Genomic DNA, 18,453 nt, shown 5'->3' on the forward strand with positions numbered 1-18,453 from the left:
GACCATGGTTTTGAGGCCTCTCAAGAGGACCAAGTGGATCAAACAGACCACTCATAGGGTATCAGAGCATCAAAGACCAGAAGATGACTGTAGATTATGCTAGTTCCTATGCTAGTTCCCCTTATGGAGAGTAGTAATTAAAAAATATTGCCCCCTTACACCATGTTAATAGCATCTAAATTATAAACGTCTTTCTGGCGAACAACGCATTTTACAAGGGCTCGTTTAGTTTATTTGTTATAACAAATTGCTCCATACAATTTGGGCCACTTCGTTTGATTTTAATTCGTCTCGCTCAGGAAACTATCTCAAGATGGCCTCTCCAAACCCGCTTGCATTCGAAGCCGCCACAGCAGCCCACGAGGTGGCAGCCAGTTACGTGACCCAGCATAAACCGCGCAAAAACGACAACATAAACTTCGCCAATTTCAACCAGGACTTCTCGTGTGTGTCAGTAGGATATGCCAACGGTTATAAAATTTACAATTGCGAGCCATTTGGACAATGTTATTCCAAATCTGACGGTAGTATTGGAATAGTGGAGATGCTTTTCAGTTCCTCCCTGCTCGCGATAGTAGGAATGGGCGAACAGCATTCGTTATCTCCCCGAAGACTGAAGATCATCAACACCAAAAGGCAAACGACAATTTGCGAACTGACATTCCCCGGGGCCATTTTAGCTGTGAAACTCAATCGTGAACGACTGGTGGTCCTACTCGAAGAAACAATCTACATCTACGATATCAACAGTATGCGCTTACTACACACCATTGAGACTCCACCCAACCCGAACGGCCTGATTGCATTGTCTCCTTCAAGCGACAACAATTACCTTGCTTATCCATCTCCACAAAAGCTGGCACCTAACCCGCAGACAGAAATAGCTTCACATTCGAACGGCCAGACGGTGAGGAACGGAGATGTGATTATTTTCGACGCCAAAACTCTACAGCCAACAAGTGTCATCGAGGCACACAGGACATCTTTAGCGGCAATAGCCCTGAGCAAAGACGGCTTACTCCTTGCCACAGCGAGCGACAAGGGCACCATAATAAGGGTGTTTTCTGTGGCTACAGGTATCAAACTGTATCAATTTAGAAGAGGAACGTATCCAACAAAAATATACTCGTTGGCTTTCAGTCCTGACAATAGATTTGTGATTGCAAGTTCAGCTACAGAAACTGTTCATATTTTCCGTCTGGGTGAGGAGGAGGCTGCAAATACGATAAAATCAGCTAACAAAAAAGCCAGACTCACGAAAGCCCAAGCTCCGAATCCTTTGGAGACGTCGCCAGATATATATCCGCACAACCAGCACACCAGTTCCGATGAGGACGAGGAGTTGAATGAAGACGAGGAAGACTTGGATGGAGACGAAGACGAAGACCTTGAAGATGATGCACACGTGCCAGTGTCGTTACAGCGTGGCAGATCGTCTTCTTCTGCTGGCTCTTTCCACAGCTCGGAGTCGATCACCGACAAACTGAAGGAGCCTTTGGTGGACAATTCCCGGAAGTCAGTTGCTAGAATGCTGCGGCGCACGTCCCAAAGCCTAGGTCGAAAAGCTGCAGAGAAGATGGGCACTTATCTGCCTCCAAAGTTCTCCTCTATATTGGAACCGAACCGGCATTTTGCATCGCTGAAAGTGCCTGCCTCTAAGGAGACCAAGACCGTTGTTGGCGTTGGAGGCAAGATCTGGGACGATTTGATTCCCAGCGTGTATCTGAAAGATGATGCTAACTCCATTCCTGAGACGTCTGAAGACCTGGTAAACAAAAAATTGGTGCACATCATGGTGATAACTAGCGAAGGGTTCTTTTATAAGTTTGGACTCGATCCAGAGAGGGGAGGCGACTGCGTGCTTCTACACCAGCAGAGTCTGTTTGGCTAGACTGACAAACCATGGTGATAATACAATCTATACTAGATATCGGGCTAGATACGGCAAAAATGAAATAAGTACACACACAATTATTTTTCATCAGACCCTTGGCCTGAAGGTGCCCCAGGATATTGGTACCCTGTTTGATATTGGGACTGCGGAGCGGCGACGGATGATGATTGCGGCTGTTGCTGGCCGTAGTAGCCATTGTAGTAGTAGTTGGATCCTGGTTGTTGGGAGGCGGTTGCGTATGAGTAGCCAGACTGGTTAGCGGAAAGCCCAGAAGTGGCAGAGGACGCTGTTGGTCCCGAAGAAACCGATGGCTTGGACGACAGCGACAGTTGTCCGACCTGGCTGGTTGGCGTGCCCTGTTGGATCACTTTCTCTATGTCCTTGACAAACAACGGATAGAGCAAATCAATAATTCCTTCTCTTTCGGCCATGGCCAGGGCTCTGTCGAATGGGATCCACACACCTTTCAGATGCATCGAACCGATCTTGACGACGTGTCTGGTCTTTTCCGACTTGAGAATTCCGTCTCTCCGTCCTCTCGTCATCTTGGCGACGTTCAGCAGTTTGGTGCCGTTTATCATGCTGTTATCAGCCCTGCGGACAACACTGACACCGTTGGCTTCAACCTGGTAGCACAAGGTTTTCTCGTCTTCCCACATGGTGGTTGTGATTTTCGGACGAATGCCCGGAGGCTGGATCTGGCCCACAGAGGGACTCACCGGCGGATAGTTCACAGAACTGTTCCTGGAGTGAGAAGACGCGCCGGAAGTCACGTTAGGCTTCGATGACGGATTAACTCCCGTGCTTGGCGGAGGCGGCAGACTGGTGGACGTAGACCCCGGTCGTGGATACGCACCGTACAGCGGGTACGACGAGGAAGGGTAATTTCTGTAAGGAAGAGGCATACCCAGCCTGTTGAGCCGTGCCCGTGGCCTGGGGTTGTGCCTGGTAACCTTGTTGTGGGTAATAGCTCGAGTAGGACGTGGAAGAATATGGCTGCATATACTGCTGGGCCTGCTGGGCCTGCTGGGCCTGCTGGTGGCCAGGCTGGTGGTAATCATTCTCCTGTGGGTGGTGAGAGTAGGAGAATTGTGTTGTTGGATACAATGGCAAGCCGTACTGTTGTTGTGCTGCAGCGGACGGAGTCGACTGAGGTTGAGAATAAGCCGAGTTAGCCATCGAATAGTCATATGGTCTGGTGGATTGGGATTGGGGCTGGCCGTATCCCGAGTATTGGGAGTACTGGTAATGGGGGACAGAGTACTGGGAGTACTGGGATGGCACTGTTTGGGGTGTATTGCTTGAGGAGGAGATGGACGGGATAACGTTTGAATGTTGTGGCCCTGTAGACGACTGGTTGTTTGTCGGGGTGGAAGAAGGATTATTGTGAGATTCAGACGACATGGGGCTTGACTCAATCTTTAGAAGGATTGTTTTTACCTTTACTATTTTATTTTTCCTGCTGAAAGAATTAATCTAAGTATGCGTATGCACTTGATGGCTTTACTCTCTGCATGCAGACGTATGTAGGATTATGTGGGCAGTGTGTTGGAGTGCGCGTTATAAAGTGCAAAGCTGTATGTTTTTGATAGGTGATGCTGTAAAGAAGCTGTGCGGATAAGGCCAAAGTTGCGCTCTGGCGAGCGGACTCTTTGACCATGTCAGCCCTTTCGATGGCACACGCCTACTTTAGTACTGTACACGACTCGTTTCTGATTGCTCAGAAGAGAGGAAAAACACCGACTTTGGTGCGAGGAGTAATCCGTTTTTGCGAGATTCCAAGGTTCCCCCACCGGAATGCTAGTTCAGTACAACAGGTGCAAGGTGTCGTTGCATTTTTGCTCTATATTTTTTCAAAGTACAAATATAGTAGACCGTAGTGGAACTTGAGGTCGTAGAAGATCTTGTCCACTCTCTTGTAACCCGGAACAGTGGCCGTTTTCAGTGACTCCACCCCTTCATTTTTATTGCCGTCCTGCTCCTCAACGTAAACCACACAGAACTTGCCCGGACGCAGGATCTGTACCACCTCTTTGAGCAGGTCGCATCTGGCTTTGCCGGGGTAATTGGTCTCAAACGATGCATATGACCAGCCAGATTCAGGGGTGATGTGGAGAGTATAATAGTAATTATTATCCAGGATGCTGTTAGACGAGAATCCGCATGGGGTAAATGCATACGCATCATGTTTAATGTGCGCATAGCCATTGAAGATCTTATCTAGTCCGCTACGGGACATCATTTTTTGACCGAGCAAGTGCCCGTAATCCTGAGTGACAGGGTCCATTTCGGGACACTCGTTCTGATGTTTCGACAGCTGGAACATGTCACTGGACACAGGGTCCAGCTCGGTCATAAGCAACTCGAATGTCTCATCATTCGAGGCGCCGGCACCATTGCTAATGCATGGAGACAAAGGATACCCAATTTCTTTCGTGTCTTTTGGCAAGGAGCTGCTGTCATCGGCCTCTCCGTTCAAGTAGAGATACCAATGGTCTTTGGACAAATCTCCGACAATGTAAGATTTTGCTTTCGAGGCTGAAAAATACTTGCTCAGCCACTTCAGCTCATTGTTCCAGTTGCGATGGATCTCATTTTGTTTGTGCGGGAACATGAAGCTTCTTCTCGAGTAGAAGACCTTGTAGATGGACTTGAAATTTTCGTGGATATACCCACAGTACTCCACCACCATTTCCAAGAGTTTCGAAAGGCAGAACAATGTAGTGGTAGTTCCGCAAGTTTTCAAAATCATTTTGTGAGGAAAAACAAACAAGGATGACTCGGATAGCAGATACGCGTCCATGTCCTTGGTTGCTATCTTGGATAGGATTTTGCAACTGACTAGATCCAGCATTTCTTCGATTCCTTCTAAAGGAAGATCCCGAAGTGTTCCCTTACGGAAAACCGATCCGATGGAGGCCTCAGTCTCGCAAAACCAGATCTCAAGCAGTTTTTCCGGGCCCTCGAAGGCGTTCGTCGAATCCAAAGAAACGGAAAGATCGTGGTTGATGAATTCGGAATAAATTGATGGTGCCATGGCGTTGAATAGAATTGAAACCCAAACAATGAATATACTAGCTCTACTTTTTATCTGGGTTTGGCGGGTCTGTTGAATCTGAAAGCCAGTTCCCTAGGCATATGAGCAGTGGAAGCTTGTCAACAAGAAAAAAAATGATGAAAAAAATTTTGATAGGACAGAATTTATGCGGTTCTTGCTTCCATAGTATTCCATAGGGTTGCGCAGAAGATAAGACCGCTTGGAGAGCTGATGTTCGGGGCCAATTAATATGAAAAATTACTGGGAAACGCCAGTCACTGGAAGTAGCGTAGATTGCTCGAGCAGGAGGAGCCGGAAGTCACTCTTTGATCACCCGTCGTCATCCGTGACTATTCCTATCAACTACACCTGGCACCGATAAACTCTCAAATTCCTGGTTTTGGATTTACTAGGCGATTGCCGCGCTCGTACTTGGCCGGGTAACTCATTCAGAGATGATCCGCTAAACCAATATATAGGGACAATAGTAGCTCAGTTTCGACTCATAGTACCTGGAACTACTTTCCGGAATAGATGCCGTGCTCAATCTTCTTTTGAAACTGGCAGTATCGGAATTTTTGGAGAGTCTTCCCTAATGCTATAAAAATTGGCTCCTGTTAAATATTTTTCAATTTTTTCACCATGTCTGAGCTCTCTCATCCAATGATCAAAGATGGCTGGTTCGCCGAAGTCAGTGACACTATGTGGCCTGGTGAGGCCATGTCGCTGAAGGTGAACAAAATTCTCTACTCTCAAAGATCCAAGTATCAGGACGTGCTGGTTTTTGAGTCTTCAAACTATGGTAACGTTTTGGTCTTGGACGGTGCTATTCAAGCCACCGAGAGAGACGAGTTCTCTTACCAGGAGATGATTGCTCATCTTGCACTCAACTCGCACCCAAACCCTAAGAAAGTGCTTGTCATTGGAGGTGGAGACGGCGGTGTTTTGAGAGAGGTTGTTAAGCACGAATGTGTCGAAGAGGCGGTTTTATGTGACATTGACGAGGATGTCATTGCGGTGTCCAAGAAGTATCTTCCTGAGATGTCCAAATCGTACGCTCATCCAAAGGTCAGAGTGCATATTGGGGACGGTTTCAAATTCCTTAACGACTACAAGAACTGTTTCGATGTGATTATCACCGACTCTTCGGACCCTGAAGGACCAGCCGAGTCGCTTTTCCAAAAGCCATACTTCCAACTCTTGAAAGAGGCATTGACAGAAAAGGGCGTGATCTCGACTCAGGCAGAGAGCATCTGGCTGCATTTGAACATCATCAAGGAGCTCAAGAAGACGTGTAAGGATGTGTTCCCTGTTGCTGAGTACGCGTACTGCACGATTCCAACCTATCCATCGGGCCAAATTGGGTTTATGGTGTGCTCTAAGGACCCGAAAGTTGACGTCACGAAGCCATTGAGAAGCGTCGACGAGGAGACTGAAAGAAAATTGTACAAGTACTACAGCAGCGACATCCACAAGGCTGCATTTGTGCTACCAAATTTTGCCAGAGAGGCTCTGCAGTAACGGTTTATATAGCTCTATATACGTCACTGGTGAATGTATTATTTTCTAACTTCTTGCAACACCTCCTTCAATTGGGTGATCAGGGTTTCGTTTTCTTCTTTCGTTCCAATGGTGATTCTTAAACAGCCCTTGCAGCCCAGCTCCTTGCCTCTAAATCTCACCACCACGTTTCTTTGCTCGGCAAGCGTGAGGTAGACTTTGTTCGCTATCTCGTTATCTGGCTCGCCCTCTTTATTGAGAATTTCCATGAGAACGAAGTTGGAGTCCAAGCCTCCAATATTTCTTCCCACGCCAGGTAGCTTGGCAAGCTCGTCGACAACAATCTGTCTTTGCTCTTTGATAAGGTCAACTCTTTGTCGCATTTTGACAAGAGCGTCTTTCGAAGTTGCTCTCAAAGCAACGGAGCTTGTCAGATTGCTGATGTTGTATGGGTACTTCATAGAGTTGAGCAGCCGAGAAACCTCAGGAGTCGAGAAACAAATACCCAGACGTATACCAGCCAGCCCAAAAGCCTTGGACAGAGTCTGAAGGACAACAAGATTAGGGAATTTGTTGACGAGAACAGATACAGAGCTGCCAACTTCGCAGAAGTCGACGTAAGCTTCGTCCACCACGATCAATCCATTCCATGTGGATTGTTGCACCTTATTAAGCAGTTCCTCGAGTAGCACCGGTTTTATCTGGACAGCGGTCGGGTTGCCTGGAGACGTGATGTAGACCAGTTTGATCGAGAGATCTTTCTCTAGCTGGTCCAAAATGAGATCTGGCTGAATTTGAAAGGTTTCCAGATCCAAAGGCACCTTAACAATCTCAACATCGTTGACAACCGCACATATACTGTACATTCCGTAGGTTGGCGGACATATCAACATTTTTTCTTTTCCCGGCGCAACTATGCATCTGATAAGAGCATCGATGGATTCGTCAGAGCCGACACCAAGACACAGATTCGACACATTCAGAGGCACTTTCTGGCCAGCAACCGTAGGAATTTTCACAGAGGCTGAACTCAACGAAGCCTCAGAGTTTCTGAAGTCGCATATCTGCTGCTTCAGCTGCTCTTGATGTGGGTCGGGATATCTGTTCAATTCCAAAGCGGTCTCGTTGTCGGTCAGGTCCGGCACAGAGGGTCCATGAGTATTCTCGTTGGCGTCCAGAAGAATACCGACCTTGTAATCGTCTCGTGCACAGCGGTAGGGCTCTAGCTTGAGGATGTTGGGACGTGCAATCTTAGTGATATCGAACATAAGGGTGAGTCAGAAAAATATCCAAGAATTTATTTTTAGTATTGCCACGAAAAATCGGACCTGCTACTTGCAGGGACTGGATCTATAACATAGCGCAGTTTGTTAAGTCTGGATTCCAGGAAATGCCCGAAGATCAAGAACAAAAAGAGGGAGAGGCACTGTACAAGATCGTGCAAAGCTGTTTTGACGAGCCTCTCTCGATCGAGAAGGATCAAAAGACCATCGAGATCAAGGTTTCTCCCATACTTGTTGATAATCTCCCAAGAATTCAACGACGCCAATGTTTGTCTCTTGTTAACAAGAATTTGGGTGATACACTGGCTCGTGTGTTTGGAAAGCACTGGAAAAAGGAGAAAACAGAAGAGATGCGTGATCCTGGATTGGTGTATCTCTTACTTCATCACGATACAGAGTTTGTAGGGTTTGTTTCCATCAAAGCGGTTGAAGACAATGAATCTCATGTCCTGTACATCTATGAACTACAGATCGTGAAAAACTACCGACGTTTGGGACTCGGCACAAAGCTATTGGGGATCTTGGACCACATCGTGGGACTTGTCAATTCGGATCCTGCATACACCAAAGAGTTCGGCAAATTGGAAGGGCTTTCACTCACAGTCTTCAGCAGTAACGAAGGAGCCAAAAAGCTGTACTTTTCAAAAGGTTACGAAATCGCGTCGCATTCACCTGCAATCAGATATTTACGAAACCGGAAAATTGAGCCCGATTATTTTATCTTGGTGAAAAAGAATTTTTAGTGGCTTCTTTATCAAAAATGATCATTCTCAGCGATAAGCTTATAAAACAACTGTTGTACGGACTGAAGGTCCCACAAATCCAGGAATTCCAGACTGTGCTTGCAAAATCTCTGATAGACTACCAGAACGACCATTCCTTGATTCCCCCGAGAATAGTTACCACCACTCCATATGCAACGCATCTGTTTATGGCTTCGACCGGCGAGACTGTTGGAATGAAAGCTTTAACAGGTTCCAAACAGGGGTTTACGGGGGTGACCACGATATTGGACAAGGAAGTCGGTTTCCCCACTGGTATTCTTAATGCTGCTACTTTGACTGCTTTTAGAACTGCGCTTTGCACCAGTCTTGCTTTGGTCAAAACTTTGCCTATTGGATCTGTTGGACCATTTAAGGAAACACTTATTTGCGTCGGAGTCGGTGCTCAAGGAAAATGGCACACGAGATTGGCTTTGATTCTGTACCCTCAACGCTTTGATAACGTGGTTTTCATCAACAGATCTGTTGATAAAGCTGAGGCAATTGCTAGCGAGTTCCAGTTGGAATTTCCGTCGATAAAATTCCAGGCAGCAAAGACTGGCAGCAAGGACCTGAAAAGCTACTTTGAAAAGGCATCATGCATATTCACCTGTATTCCAAGCACGGAACCTACCATCCTCAAAGACTACGTGGTTAATAACTCTGTCGAAAAAGTGTTTGTCGGAGCTATTGGATCCTACAAGCCACAGATGATCGAGATCGAGGGAGAACTGCTCAAAGCTTCCCTATCGTCAGATACGAAAATCCTTGTTGACTCGATCGGCCATTGTTTGGAAGAGGCCGGCGAATTTATCCAAAATGATATTGGGGCATCTTCCCTAATTGAGATATCGGAGCTTTACATGGATTCCGAAAAGGGTCGGGAGCAACTGGCAAAAATGGCCGCTTCAAAGGTCGTCATTTCCAAGATTGTTGGCCTGTGTATCATGGATGTCTCGGTCGGTGCCCACGTGATCGAAAAGGCCAAGGAACAGAACATTGGTGTCGTTCTCGATGAGTTCTAGATAAAAAATAGACGCGTCGACCGACGCGGTTTTTTGATGCAATTTCGTCCAAAAAATACCAAATATTTTTCAGTGTTTTTCAGTAGCTCAATGTTTCCTCGAAAACTCGGTATTGTCCGCAACTATTCGCGGGCTCTCCGATTGGTCAGGAAAGGTGAGGATAAGAAGGTCTCCCTCGTCAACTACGATGATATGAGCGTTCTGAAGAATTACCTGGATCGACTCGATCTAACGTTACTTCGACCCCAGGAAACTGAGCTTTTTCCGAAGTTCAAGCATACAGGGCGTAACCTGATATCCATCATGCAGTCGTCGCTCGGTCCATACGAGTCGTTGGAATCCAAGTCTTTGGAGCCAAGTGCACACGCAACAAACACGAAAGATCTCAACCGTTTGAGACATCTCCTGCATTCCCCGAAAGACAGAGAGCTATACGAGTTCTTGAAAAGATTATCAACGAGCAGCAGTTTTACTCTATTGATTAGAGATCTGTTTCCTCTTGAAGTGTCCTTAGCTGTGAGACGCCTGACAACCTTAATGGACAGAGTTATCAAATGGTATATTTTGGAACTGCAGTATATTTCGAGAATCAGTAGGGACGCTGATCTGGACAGAGTCTTGAAAACGAAAACGGAAATATACTCTTCTATTTCTAAGATTTTCCGCAGAATTCAAGAAAGCTGCGACCTGTCTACCATAGATTACGAAAACATGGTTAATTTCCACGCGCACAATTTACGATACCTTACTGCTATTAAGCTTATTTCTGAAATTGAAGGGAAAATATTAAAGGGAGCAGAAAATCTACAGCTTACGAAATCTTTGTGGATGAATAAACTCAAGATACTTGGGCATGCGGATGAAAAAGCTTGGCGCATTAACCGGTACCATTACAAAGAGGCGGAAATGGAACCACTCCCCAAAAACTACGTTTATCCGCACCATGGTAGCAGCGTGCAACAATTGCTACAGGAGCTTAACAATTCTGGGCTCCAATTAGATACTGACCTCTATGAAACGATCATTCTGAGTCTTGCAGGTGCCGGTGAAATAGACTACCTTCAGTCCTTGATAGACAAAATTTGGGGAATAGGCGGCAAGGCCAATGGCAGCGTTGAGCGCGGTTCTACATCCTTTCCAACTTTCGGTCTATTAGAGAAAATCATTGTTGCGTTTACCTACAATGGACAATTCATGAAAGGTTTGCTTATTTGTATGAAACTGATCGAAAAATACCAGCTGGACCTGCGATATTCTCAGAAGTACTGGACGGGAGTGCTTCGTGCTTCTGGAGTGACAACTGCCAACATATACAGAGACATTCAGACCAAGCTTTGGGAGAAGGGGGTTGATGAAGAAAAGTATAAAAGAGAGTTTGAGCTCCAGCATGAGATATTTGACCTATTGTGGAGGAGCGCGATGAGTGTGCTGGAGACTCCATCGAAGGATATGATCAAGGTTCGTTTACGATATTCCAGCTTGGAATCGCTTGTGAAAGATCTTCCCCAAATTCACGAACTAGCCGTTAATGAACACAAAAATACCTCTGCTAGTGAGGCCGCATATCGTGAAAGTCTTTTGCTGCGATACCTCAATATTTGTCGTGTGAAGTTTGTTCAACGAAGGAACTTCTACGAGGCAGAGATGCTCATCAAGAAATTCTCAATGAACCAGAGAATGGAAAATGCTCTTCTTTTGAGGCTTAAGCGGTCTCAGCAGAGATATCTCCGCGACACGACGGTCAAAAAAGCAGAACAGCGCATTATGGAAGATGAAGACGAAGATGGGTTTGGTATTTGGTAAATATGCTATATAACTAATTCGAGCTCGTTGCAATTCATATATCTGCTGAGGAAAATCCACAGCCATCTGTACCAGACAATTTGAGAGTAATGAGCGTAAGTCATGGTTGCCAGATTCAGAAACCAGGAATTGAAGTTTGCGTAGATCTTGATGGCCTGGCCCTGGTCTGGGATGTAATTCACTAATGATGGCAAATATTTATGGATTGCAGAGCAGTTCTTGAAAAGTCTTGCAATCAATTCAACATTAGTGATCACGAATGCACTATATTTGGCAGCCACCGGCCACGATTTGAGCTTGAAAAATCTAAGCTTGTGTTTCTTCGAATAATCTTGGACACCATAGTACAACGACTTGTGGTTTGGATGTCCGGAGACACCTTCTTCATCGAAGGAGACCAAAATCTGCTTTGATTTGTGGAGCGGTAGCTCCTTCAGTTCTTTGGCCAAAGTGGCCGCGATTGCACTTGTGTCCCATTCTTCGTGGATATTGTCAACATAGTCAAGTGTCTTGTGGGTCTGGAATCCCAGTATGCTGGCTGCCCGGATCAATTCTTGCTGCCTGGTTTCGCCAAGCCCATCAAAGTTTCCGTCCGAAAAACAGATCAAATGCAATGCATTGTTGTATTTAGCCTTTGAAAGCTCAACAATGACCGGACTGAAGAACATAGACTCGTCGTCCGGGTGAGCGGTGACAAAAATCACGTCGGCATCACTAAGCGAATGTTCTGTCACTGTGGCTTGATTCAGTTCGTATAAGGAATCATATGGCGACTTCCCTGCGTTCGGGCTAGCAACCCAATAAGGTACAATAGTCGACAATATGGCCCAAGCCATCAACAGGCACAGATACTTTGTCAAAAGTTTGCCAGAAACCCTGAATATGTTCATGCCAGTGATTAATTCACGTCGATCTGAGTAATTCTTGTAATTTTTTCGGTGCGTCGGTCGTCCAATTTTTTTCGCTCGACATGTATTCACGGTCAAGGACGCAGATTCGTCGATTAGGAACCGGCAGCCGTTCAGCTTCGGACCTGACACGGGCAGACCAGCTTCTAAAGCTTGCCACTCACCTGCAACCACCCAAGTTTGCTCCAACACTTCCGGAAAAAATCCCAGTCCTCCAATCGCTTGAGGAGAAAGAAACGTATCGAAATCCATTTGTGCGATTCCGCCTGAACGATGTCCTGCAGACCTGTATACATTACCAGTTACCAACAAAATATCGAGATTTGATTAATGTGAAAGAACCAACTCCCAGAGGCCCCCATTTTCTAGAGACAGATCTTGTGGATCTTTTCCTGGCTCGCACTGGAGGCCAGTCTCGCAGGAAGTTTCGCACCATCGAGAGCCCCGAAACTCCTCCAGCCATTACATTCCCTCCACACGTGTGTGCCATAATTCAAAATATGTCCTCCAGCTACGAAATTGATCAGATCTTACAACATCTAGCAACAGAGCTGAAAAGATACTCGCATTTTGATATAATCTGCGGTCTTTTGTCTTTGAGCAAAGAATTACCCCAGGAGTCACAGCAGAAAGTGGTTCAATACAGCCTGAAGACACTTGAGGTTATAGATCAATCGGAAACTACCGTGTTGTTTCAGGAGCTTATGAAGTTAGAAAATTTCGACTACATCCAACAAGCTATTGATACATTGGATAAATTGGATGTTTCAGGAGACTTCCCCAGAGACGCAACCTCCCAGCTTCAAATACGCTTGCTCGAGTTTTCTATCGAACATCAGAAGTTTCATCTTGCTGCTCAAATGCTCGCTTACCTGCTCGAAAGTCAGCTTGTTCCATCGCCAACTGTACTTGAAAAATATTCAAAACTTGTCAAAGACACCGCACTTTCCATCAATGCCGACTTCAACAGCCGCAGAATTGTCTTCATGGCCTATGCTGCCCCGCTCGCACTTGCATTACAACATCAAACCGACACCATTAGCAGAAACTTAGTCCAAAACATTACTTCATGGTTGAGCATCCAGGAACTTTTTTGGTTCCTGGAGTTTCTGAAACACACAGATGCCGAAGTCAACGGGATAAATTCCGCTGTCATCAGGCAGTACGGACGACTGGCAAAGAAGCCGTCAGCCATAGACAATGCTGTGACGTTAACGTCGTTGATTGGCCACTTGAGAAAACACAAGTTTGAGCCCTTTGATGATAACTGCAGAAAGTTGATCATTTCGCTATATTGCAAATTCAAGTCTCCACTTGCAGCTCAATGGTGGATTGATTCGCTTAGAAAGCCGCTGTCTGCCGATGAGATTAGTCGAATCATAGAAGATTTGAAAAACTCTCCTTTCACAGTTGACGAAAAGGAATTTTCGTACCACGGTCAAAAACACATAGATGCATTCATAGAGAAACTCTCAACTTAGAATATACATTATTCCCATTTTTCAGCAAACCGACTTTCAATGCCATCAAGACAGCTCTTGAAAGGCACTATTTGCAGGTTCTCAAGCTCTGCTTTAAACTGTTTATCGACCGACGGACCTGCGCCAGCTATTGGGGGCACCATTGGTTGCTGCTGCTGCTGGGCCATAAGCTGATTCACAATGTCACCATCATCAAGAAGCAACGAGTAAATACTCTTCAAACCGAGCAGGTTCACAAAGTACCAGGAAATGGCGCTGACGTACGTGACGTCCAGATCAGTTGTGTCTATACTTTGCTGCAACATGCTCTTGAAATTTCCGGTAAGATTAAATGGCAAACGCATCACCACGTAACCCTTAAAGAAGTAGTTAACCCACCACATGATCAAGGTCTGGGGCACGTAGTTGGCGAAATTGTTTTTCACCATTTGCAACAAAAAGTCCGAGGAATTGGCATCTGCTAATGGGTTTTTGATTTCATTTGGGTCGCTAGGAGGCAATTCCTTCAAATACTTCGTACCAGAGTATTCTGAGATGAAAAAGTCGATTTTATTCTGGAGTTCCTGCTTCGCCCAGAAAACAGAGTAATTGCGTCTGTAGGTCCGTAGTCTTGCCAAATGCTGTTGTTCTCTGACGAGTTTATAGTCCTGCAGTTTCATCTTTGGTTGCAATAAGACAGAAATGTAGCTTCGAAGAATACCGACCAGCACCATCACCACAGAGATCGGTAATAGTACCCATAGTTTAAGGGCTGGATCTAAGACTAAATCGGGCACAGGCATGGTTTAAATATTCTGGGTAATAAAAATATTTTTCCAAAACTCCAATGCGCTTGAGAATAGCAGCCATACAATTGAACCCATTACTGGGGAAATTTGAGGAAAATGCTTCTACGGCTTTGAGACTCGTTGATCAAATCCGAAGCAAAAAACCTGACATTATCATATTTCCCGAAATGGCTCTTACAGGATACAACTTTGCCGGACCCAAGCAGATCGAGCCGTACCTGGAGGAACAGGGAGGGGGAAGATCTTTTGAATTTGCAAAGAACGTTTCGCAGTCTCTTAAGTGCCACACGATTTTGGGATATCCGGAAAGACATTCATCTACAACATACAATTCTGCCATGCTGATAGGCCCTGACGGCTCCCTGGTTCATAATTACAGGAAATCATTTCTATACAAGACAGACGAGGTATGGGGGGCAAAAGAGTCTCCTACAGGCTTTGAAGCCTTTGACATTGTGATAAACGACCGCAAAATTAGATCTACTATTGGCATATGCATGGATCTAAACCCATACAAGTTTGAAGCACCATTTGAGGCATTTGAGTTCGCCAACTTTTGTCTAGAAAAACAAGTGCAACTTATATTAGTTCCAACCGCATGGATGAGCACGAGCTGGAGCGAAGACTGGAAAGATCAAGCTAAATATACAAAATTATTCGAGCAGCAGCTGCCCTTCGAAATCAATATCGAAAGCTCTGCCGCAAATGATAGCATCTTAAATTCATTGGAAGAGGCTTACGACCGCACAAAACCAGACAAGCGAACTGCTCAATACTGGCTGATACGATTCCAGCCACTATTCTTCAAGAAACACGAGAAGATGGTTCTTGTAGTTTGCAACCGGTCCGGCGTTGAGGGAAATCTCATGTATGCAGGTTCATCCTCAATTTTCCGCTTCAATGGTAACGTGTATGAGGACGGGGTCGACCTGGAAGTGTTTGGCACGCTTGGACAGGGTGTAGAAGGTGTGCTGCTCAGGGACGTGGAGATCTAAAGCTCTTACTTTTGCAACTGCTTCTTTAACTCGGCAAGCTCCTCCTGGACGGAGTTGTACGCTCTGCGCCAACCCTCGGCTTCGCGGTACGTTTTTTCCAGCTCTGCTTTCAGTTTCTCGTTCGAATTTGCAAGCTCGCTAACAGCCTGATCGGTAATAAGCTTTTCCAAGGTCCACTTCTCAATGTTGGAGTCCTCGTTCTCTTTCAGCCTCTTTATATACTCAACGGCACGCTTTAGAATCTGGGACTTGTTGTGGTCCTGTGTTGGTAGCAGTTCCTGCAACTCTTTAATACCTTGGTTAATTGTCTCTCTCCTTCTCTTTTCCACTTCCTTATGGTTCTTTTTGCGCCATGTGTGCCACTCTTCCGATCCTGCTGGTGGTTTCAAAGGGGTTGGTTCCACAGGTAAGGTTGTGCTTTGAGGAACGGTCATAGTGGGAAGACCCTGTCTAACAGGTTTTTCCGCATTAGTGGCATTCTCTGTGGACCCCTGGGTCTGATTGGTCTCCAGCTTGATGCGCTTGGCCTTTTGCTCCTCTTCGCTGGACATGAAAACTAAACTTAATTTTGGAGTTGTTTATTTTTTGTCAGGTGAGCGAAACACACATGACCGCAAAATTGTGGCGGTGTAAACATACTCTCCTTCCAGCACTTTTTTTTTTCCGACTCTGCAGAAATCAAAGTCCGTTATCAAAAATCTTTACAGAAATGTGTCGGGTTGTCGAGTGTGGAAAATGCCATAGGAGCGCTTGGACGGGCTGCGGGAAGCACATCGCTGCTGCAATGTCAACCGTGCCAAAGGAACAGTGGTGTATTTGTGAACATAAAGACGACAAGTTCCCTAAAGAGTTTCCTCCGAGAATTGAACCTGCTGCTACCATTAGTATTTAGAAGAGTATATTAGCTACGTGTGAATAGTGCACATAGAGCGACTATTTTTGTCTCTTGTAGATTTTGTTCAAGAATGAGGTTAGGACCTCACCCTTGAAACCTCTAGACTCGTCCACGTTGGCAATTTTGGAGCGCAGCTCAGTGGCAACCTTTTCCTCGTATTCGAGATATAGCTGGTCAATCTTGAGATCTTTGAAAATTTGCTTGCACTTGGCCTCCTTGGCCGAATCCTTACGGCCATAGTTCTCGTCCAAAATAGCTCTTTGTTCTGGAGTACAAATTTTGAGGGCGGTGTTGATCACCCACGAACATTTGTTGTCCAGGATATCAGTGCCGATCTTTCCAATGTCCTCTGGCTTACCAAAACAATCCAGGTAGTCGTCTTGGATCTGGAAGTACTCGCCAAGAGGAATTAAGACGTCCTGGGCTTGCTTGAGATCTTTCTCGTCCGAAACACCGGCCATGTACATCGCAAGAGCAACAGGCAAGTAAAATGAATAGTATGCAGTCTTGAAAGTGACGATGAAGGAGTGTTTGCTCAAAGAGAACTTTGACAGGTCCACATGGTCTTCTGGTGCGGTCAAAAGATCCAAGAGCTGGCCCAGCTCTGTCTGGAACGTGACCTCGTGAAACAGCTCGAGCAGATCAACATAGTATGAGTCTTTTCTGAAGTATTTCTTCAGCAAAACGTAGATGGCAGCCTCGAGCATAAATGAATCGTTAATAGCAATTTCATTAACCCCATCCACTCTGTACCAGCAGGGCTGACCTCTTCTAGTGATGGACTTATCCATCATGTCGTCAGCGACAAGGAAATATGCTTGCAACAGCTCAACAGCCCACCCCAAAATGGCAGTTTTCTTGTATTCCTCGGGCTCGAAGTCGTCAAAGGACTTATACCCTTTTAAAAGGGCGTAGGTGTCGACGACAGACAGACCTCTGTTCAATTTCCCACCGGGGGTATTGTAATTCAGATTGCGTTTGAACCATTCAATGGCGTCCTGAGGCATACCATATTCCTTAGTGACCGTCTCGAGATCGCTAACGAGCTCAGGGAAAACATCCAAAAACTTAGATCTAGCAGTGCTTTTGTCCATCGTTCGTGTTTCGTTTATTGAATTAAAAAGAACGAGCGACCCAAAACGGAAAGATTGAAAAAAATTTATATCAGAAAAATATTTACTTAGGATGGGAGAGGAATTCGAGAGTACAGCTTTGAGTAAAAAAGAGCAGCGCAAACTCAAAAAGCTTCTGCGCAAAGCCAAGAAGGATGAGGAAGAAGATGACGGCTTAGATTTAGAGAAACTGAACGAAAGCGCAAGTGAAGAAGAGGAACTGGAGTTGGATCAGGAATCTAACAGCGAGGACGAAGAGGAGTCTGACATTCCGCTTTCTGAGGCAGAATTGGAGCCAGACGCAGACGTTGTGCCGCACACAAAGCTTACCGTGAACAAGGTGGCTGCTCTGAAACAGAGCCTTGCAAGTTTTGCATTGCCATGGGATAAATTACCGTTTGATGAACATCAATCTGTTACGTCATCAGAGAGAGTGGATACGCAAGTCAAGGACGTTTTCGACGATACAGAACGCGAGTTGGCGTTTTATAAGCAGGGGTTGGAAGCTGCCAAGATCGCCCGCCAAAAGCTCCTTGCATTAAACGTTCCCTTCACCAGGCCCCCAGACTATTTTGCAGAAATGGTCAAATCGGACGCACATATGGACCAACTGAAGGTGAAGCTGATTAAAGAAGCTTCTGAAAAGAAGGCTAGAGAGGAGGCCAGAAGACAGAGACAATTAAAGAAGTTTGGTAAGCAAGTTCAGAACGAGACCCTGCAAAAGAGACAGAAGGAGAAATCCGAAGCTCTTGCTAAGATCAAGTCTTTGAAACGTAAGAAGCAGAATCATGAAATTGATGAGGAAGAATTCAATATCGCAGTCGAGGAGGCTGTTGCTGCTGCTCCTGAGCAAGGACGCAGAGGTAACAAGAAACAGAAGGTGGAATCCAAGTTGAACCGCAAGAAGCCTCAAAGGCCAGGAAAGAGCAAACGACACAGACGGGGTAAATAAGTATCTAATATATTAATGT

At 45.6% G+C, this 18,453-nt stretch overlaps 15 protein-coding genes across 15 annotated transcripts; 8 read left to right on the forward strand and 7 right to left on the reverse strand.

Annotated features, from left to right (window-relative positions):
* Positions 1 to 313: 313 nt before the first annotated feature.
* Positions 314 to 1,891, forward strand: HPODL_04964 (Autophagy-related protein 18; the record flags this gene model as incomplete). The annotated part of the gene is made up of 1 exon (XM_014081322.1): positions 314 to 1,891. The coding sequence occupies one exon, from the start codon at positions 314 to 316 to the stop codon at positions 1,889 to 1,891; it is 1,578 nt and encodes a 525-aa protein (XP_013936797.1).
* An 80-nt stretch (positions 1,892 to 1,971) lies between these two features.
* On the reverse strand, positions 1,972 to 2,799 carry HPODL_04965 (uncharacterized protein; the record flags this gene model as incomplete). The annotated part of the gene is made up of 1 exon (XM_014081323.1): positions 1,972 to 2,799. One exon carries the CDS (start codon positions 2,797 to 2,799, stop codon positions 1,972 to 1,974), a length of 828 nt encoding a protein of 275 aa, XP_013936798.1.
* Positions 2,800 to 3,737: 938 nt separating this feature from the next.
* HPODL_04966 (S-adenosylmethionine decarboxylase proenzyme) lies at positions 3,738 to 4,931 on the reverse strand (the record flags this gene model as incomplete). Its single annotated transcript, XM_014081324.1, has 1 exon — positions 3,738 to 4,931. One exon carries the CDS (start codon positions 4,929 to 4,931, stop codon positions 3,738 to 3,740), a length of 1,194 nt encoding a protein of 397 aa, XP_013936799.1.
* Positions 4,932 to 5,573: 642 nt separating this feature from the next.
* On the forward strand, positions 5,574 to 6,452 carry HPODL_04967 (Spermidine synthase; the record flags this gene model as incomplete). The annotated part of the gene is made up of 1 exon (XM_014081325.1): positions 5,574 to 6,452. The coding sequence occupies one exon, from the start codon at positions 5,574 to 5,576 to the stop codon at positions 6,450 to 6,452; it is 879 nt and encodes a 292-aa protein (XP_013936800.1).
* A 38-nt stretch (positions 6,453 to 6,490) lies between these two features.
* On the reverse strand, positions 6,491 to 7,699 carry HPODL_04968 (Histidinol-phosphate aminotransferase; the record flags this gene model as incomplete). Its single annotated transcript, XM_014081326.1, has 1 exon — positions 6,491 to 7,699. One exon carries the CDS (start codon positions 7,697 to 7,699, stop codon positions 6,491 to 6,493), a length of 1,209 nt encoding a protein of 402 aa, XP_013936801.1.
* A 122-nt stretch (positions 7,700 to 7,821) lies between these two features.
* On the forward strand, positions 7,822 to 8,457 carry HPODL_05138 (uncharacterized protein; the record flags this gene model as incomplete). Its single annotated transcript, XM_014081327.1, has 1 exon — positions 7,822 to 8,457. One exon carries the CDS (start codon positions 7,822 to 7,824, stop codon positions 8,455 to 8,457), a length of 636 nt encoding a protein of 211 aa, XP_013936802.1.
* Positions 8,458 to 8,510: 53 nt separating this feature from the next.
* Positions 8,511 to 9,500, forward strand: HPODL_04969 (uncharacterized protein; the record flags this gene model as incomplete). The annotated part of the gene is made up of 1 exon (XM_014081328.1): positions 8,511 to 9,500. The coding sequence occupies one exon, from the start codon at positions 8,511 to 8,513 to the stop codon at positions 9,498 to 9,500; it is 990 nt and encodes a 329-aa protein (XP_013936803.1).
* Positions 9,501 to 9,590: 90 nt separating this feature from the next.
* HPODL_04970 (uncharacterized protein) lies at positions 9,591 to 11,303 on the forward strand (the record flags this gene model as incomplete). Its single annotated transcript, XM_014081329.1, has 1 exon — positions 9,591 to 11,303. The coding sequence occupies one exon, from the start codon at positions 9,591 to 9,593 to the stop codon at positions 11,301 to 11,303; it is 1,713 nt and encodes a 570-aa protein (XP_013936804.1).
* Positions 11,304 to 11,308: 5 nt separating this feature from the next.
* Positions 11,309 to 12,193, reverse strand: HPODL_04971 (Conserved hypothetical membrane protein; the record flags this gene model as incomplete). The annotated part of the gene is made up of 1 exon (XM_014081330.1): positions 11,309 to 12,193. The coding sequence occupies one exon, from the start codon at positions 12,191 to 12,193 to the stop codon at positions 11,309 to 11,311; it is 885 nt and encodes a 294-aa protein (XP_013936805.1).
* Positions 12,194 to 12,711: 518 nt separating this feature from the next.
* Positions 12,712 to 13,692, forward strand: HPODL_04972 (uncharacterized protein; the record flags this gene model as incomplete). The annotated part of the gene is made up of 1 exon (XM_014081331.1): positions 12,712 to 13,692. One exon carries the CDS (start codon positions 12,712 to 12,714, stop codon positions 13,690 to 13,692), a length of 981 nt encoding a protein of 326 aa, XP_013936806.1.
* An 8-nt stretch (positions 13,693 to 13,700) lies between these two features.
* Positions 13,701 to 14,474, reverse strand: HPODL_04973 (uncharacterized protein; the record flags this gene model as incomplete). Its single annotated transcript, XM_014081332.1, has 1 exon — positions 13,701 to 14,474. The coding sequence occupies one exon, from the start codon at positions 14,472 to 14,474 to the stop codon at positions 13,701 to 13,703; it is 774 nt and encodes a 257-aa protein (XP_013936807.1).
* Positions 14,475 to 14,518: 44 nt separating this feature from the next.
* HPODL_04974 (Carbon-nitrogen hydrolase) lies at positions 14,519 to 15,475 on the forward strand (the record flags this gene model as incomplete). Its single annotated transcript, XM_014081333.1, has 1 exon — positions 14,519 to 15,475. One exon carries the CDS (start codon positions 14,519 to 14,521, stop codon positions 15,473 to 15,475), a length of 957 nt encoding a protein of 318 aa, XP_013936808.1.
* A 5-nt stretch (positions 15,476 to 15,480) lies between these two features.
* Positions 15,481 to 16,026, reverse strand: HPODL_04975 (putative bHLH domain-containing protein; the record flags this gene model as incomplete). The annotated part of the gene is made up of 1 exon (XM_014081334.1): positions 15,481 to 16,026. One exon carries the CDS (start codon positions 16,024 to 16,026, stop codon positions 15,481 to 15,483), a length of 546 nt encoding a protein of 181 aa, XP_013936809.1.
* A 382-nt stretch (positions 16,027 to 16,408) lies between these two features.
* Positions 16,409 to 17,464, reverse strand: HPODL_04976 (Farnesyl pyrophosphate synthase; the record flags this gene model as incomplete). Its single annotated transcript, XM_014081335.1, has 1 exon — positions 16,409 to 17,464. The coding sequence occupies one exon, from the start codon at positions 17,462 to 17,464 to the stop codon at positions 16,409 to 16,411; it is 1,056 nt and encodes a 351-aa protein (XP_013936810.1).
* Positions 17,465 to 17,555: 91 nt separating this feature from the next.
* HPODL_04977 (Essential protein required for the maturation of 25S rRNA and 60S ribosomal subunit assembly) lies at positions 17,556 to 18,434 on the forward strand (the record flags this gene model as incomplete). Its single annotated transcript, XM_014081336.1, has 1 exon — positions 17,556 to 18,434. One exon carries the CDS (start codon positions 17,556 to 17,558, stop codon positions 18,432 to 18,434), a length of 879 nt encoding a protein of 292 aa, XP_013936811.1.
* Positions 18,435 to 18,453: the final 19 nt, after the last annotated feature.

The sequence above is a fragment of the Ogataea parapolymorpha genome, chromosome II (assembly GCF_000187245.1).
Source record: "Ogataea parapolymorpha DL-1 chromosome II, whole genome shotgun sequence".
Taxonomy (NCBI): Eukaryota; Fungi; Ascomycota; class Pichiomycetes; order Pichiales; family Pichiaceae; genus Ogataea; species Ogataea parapolymorpha.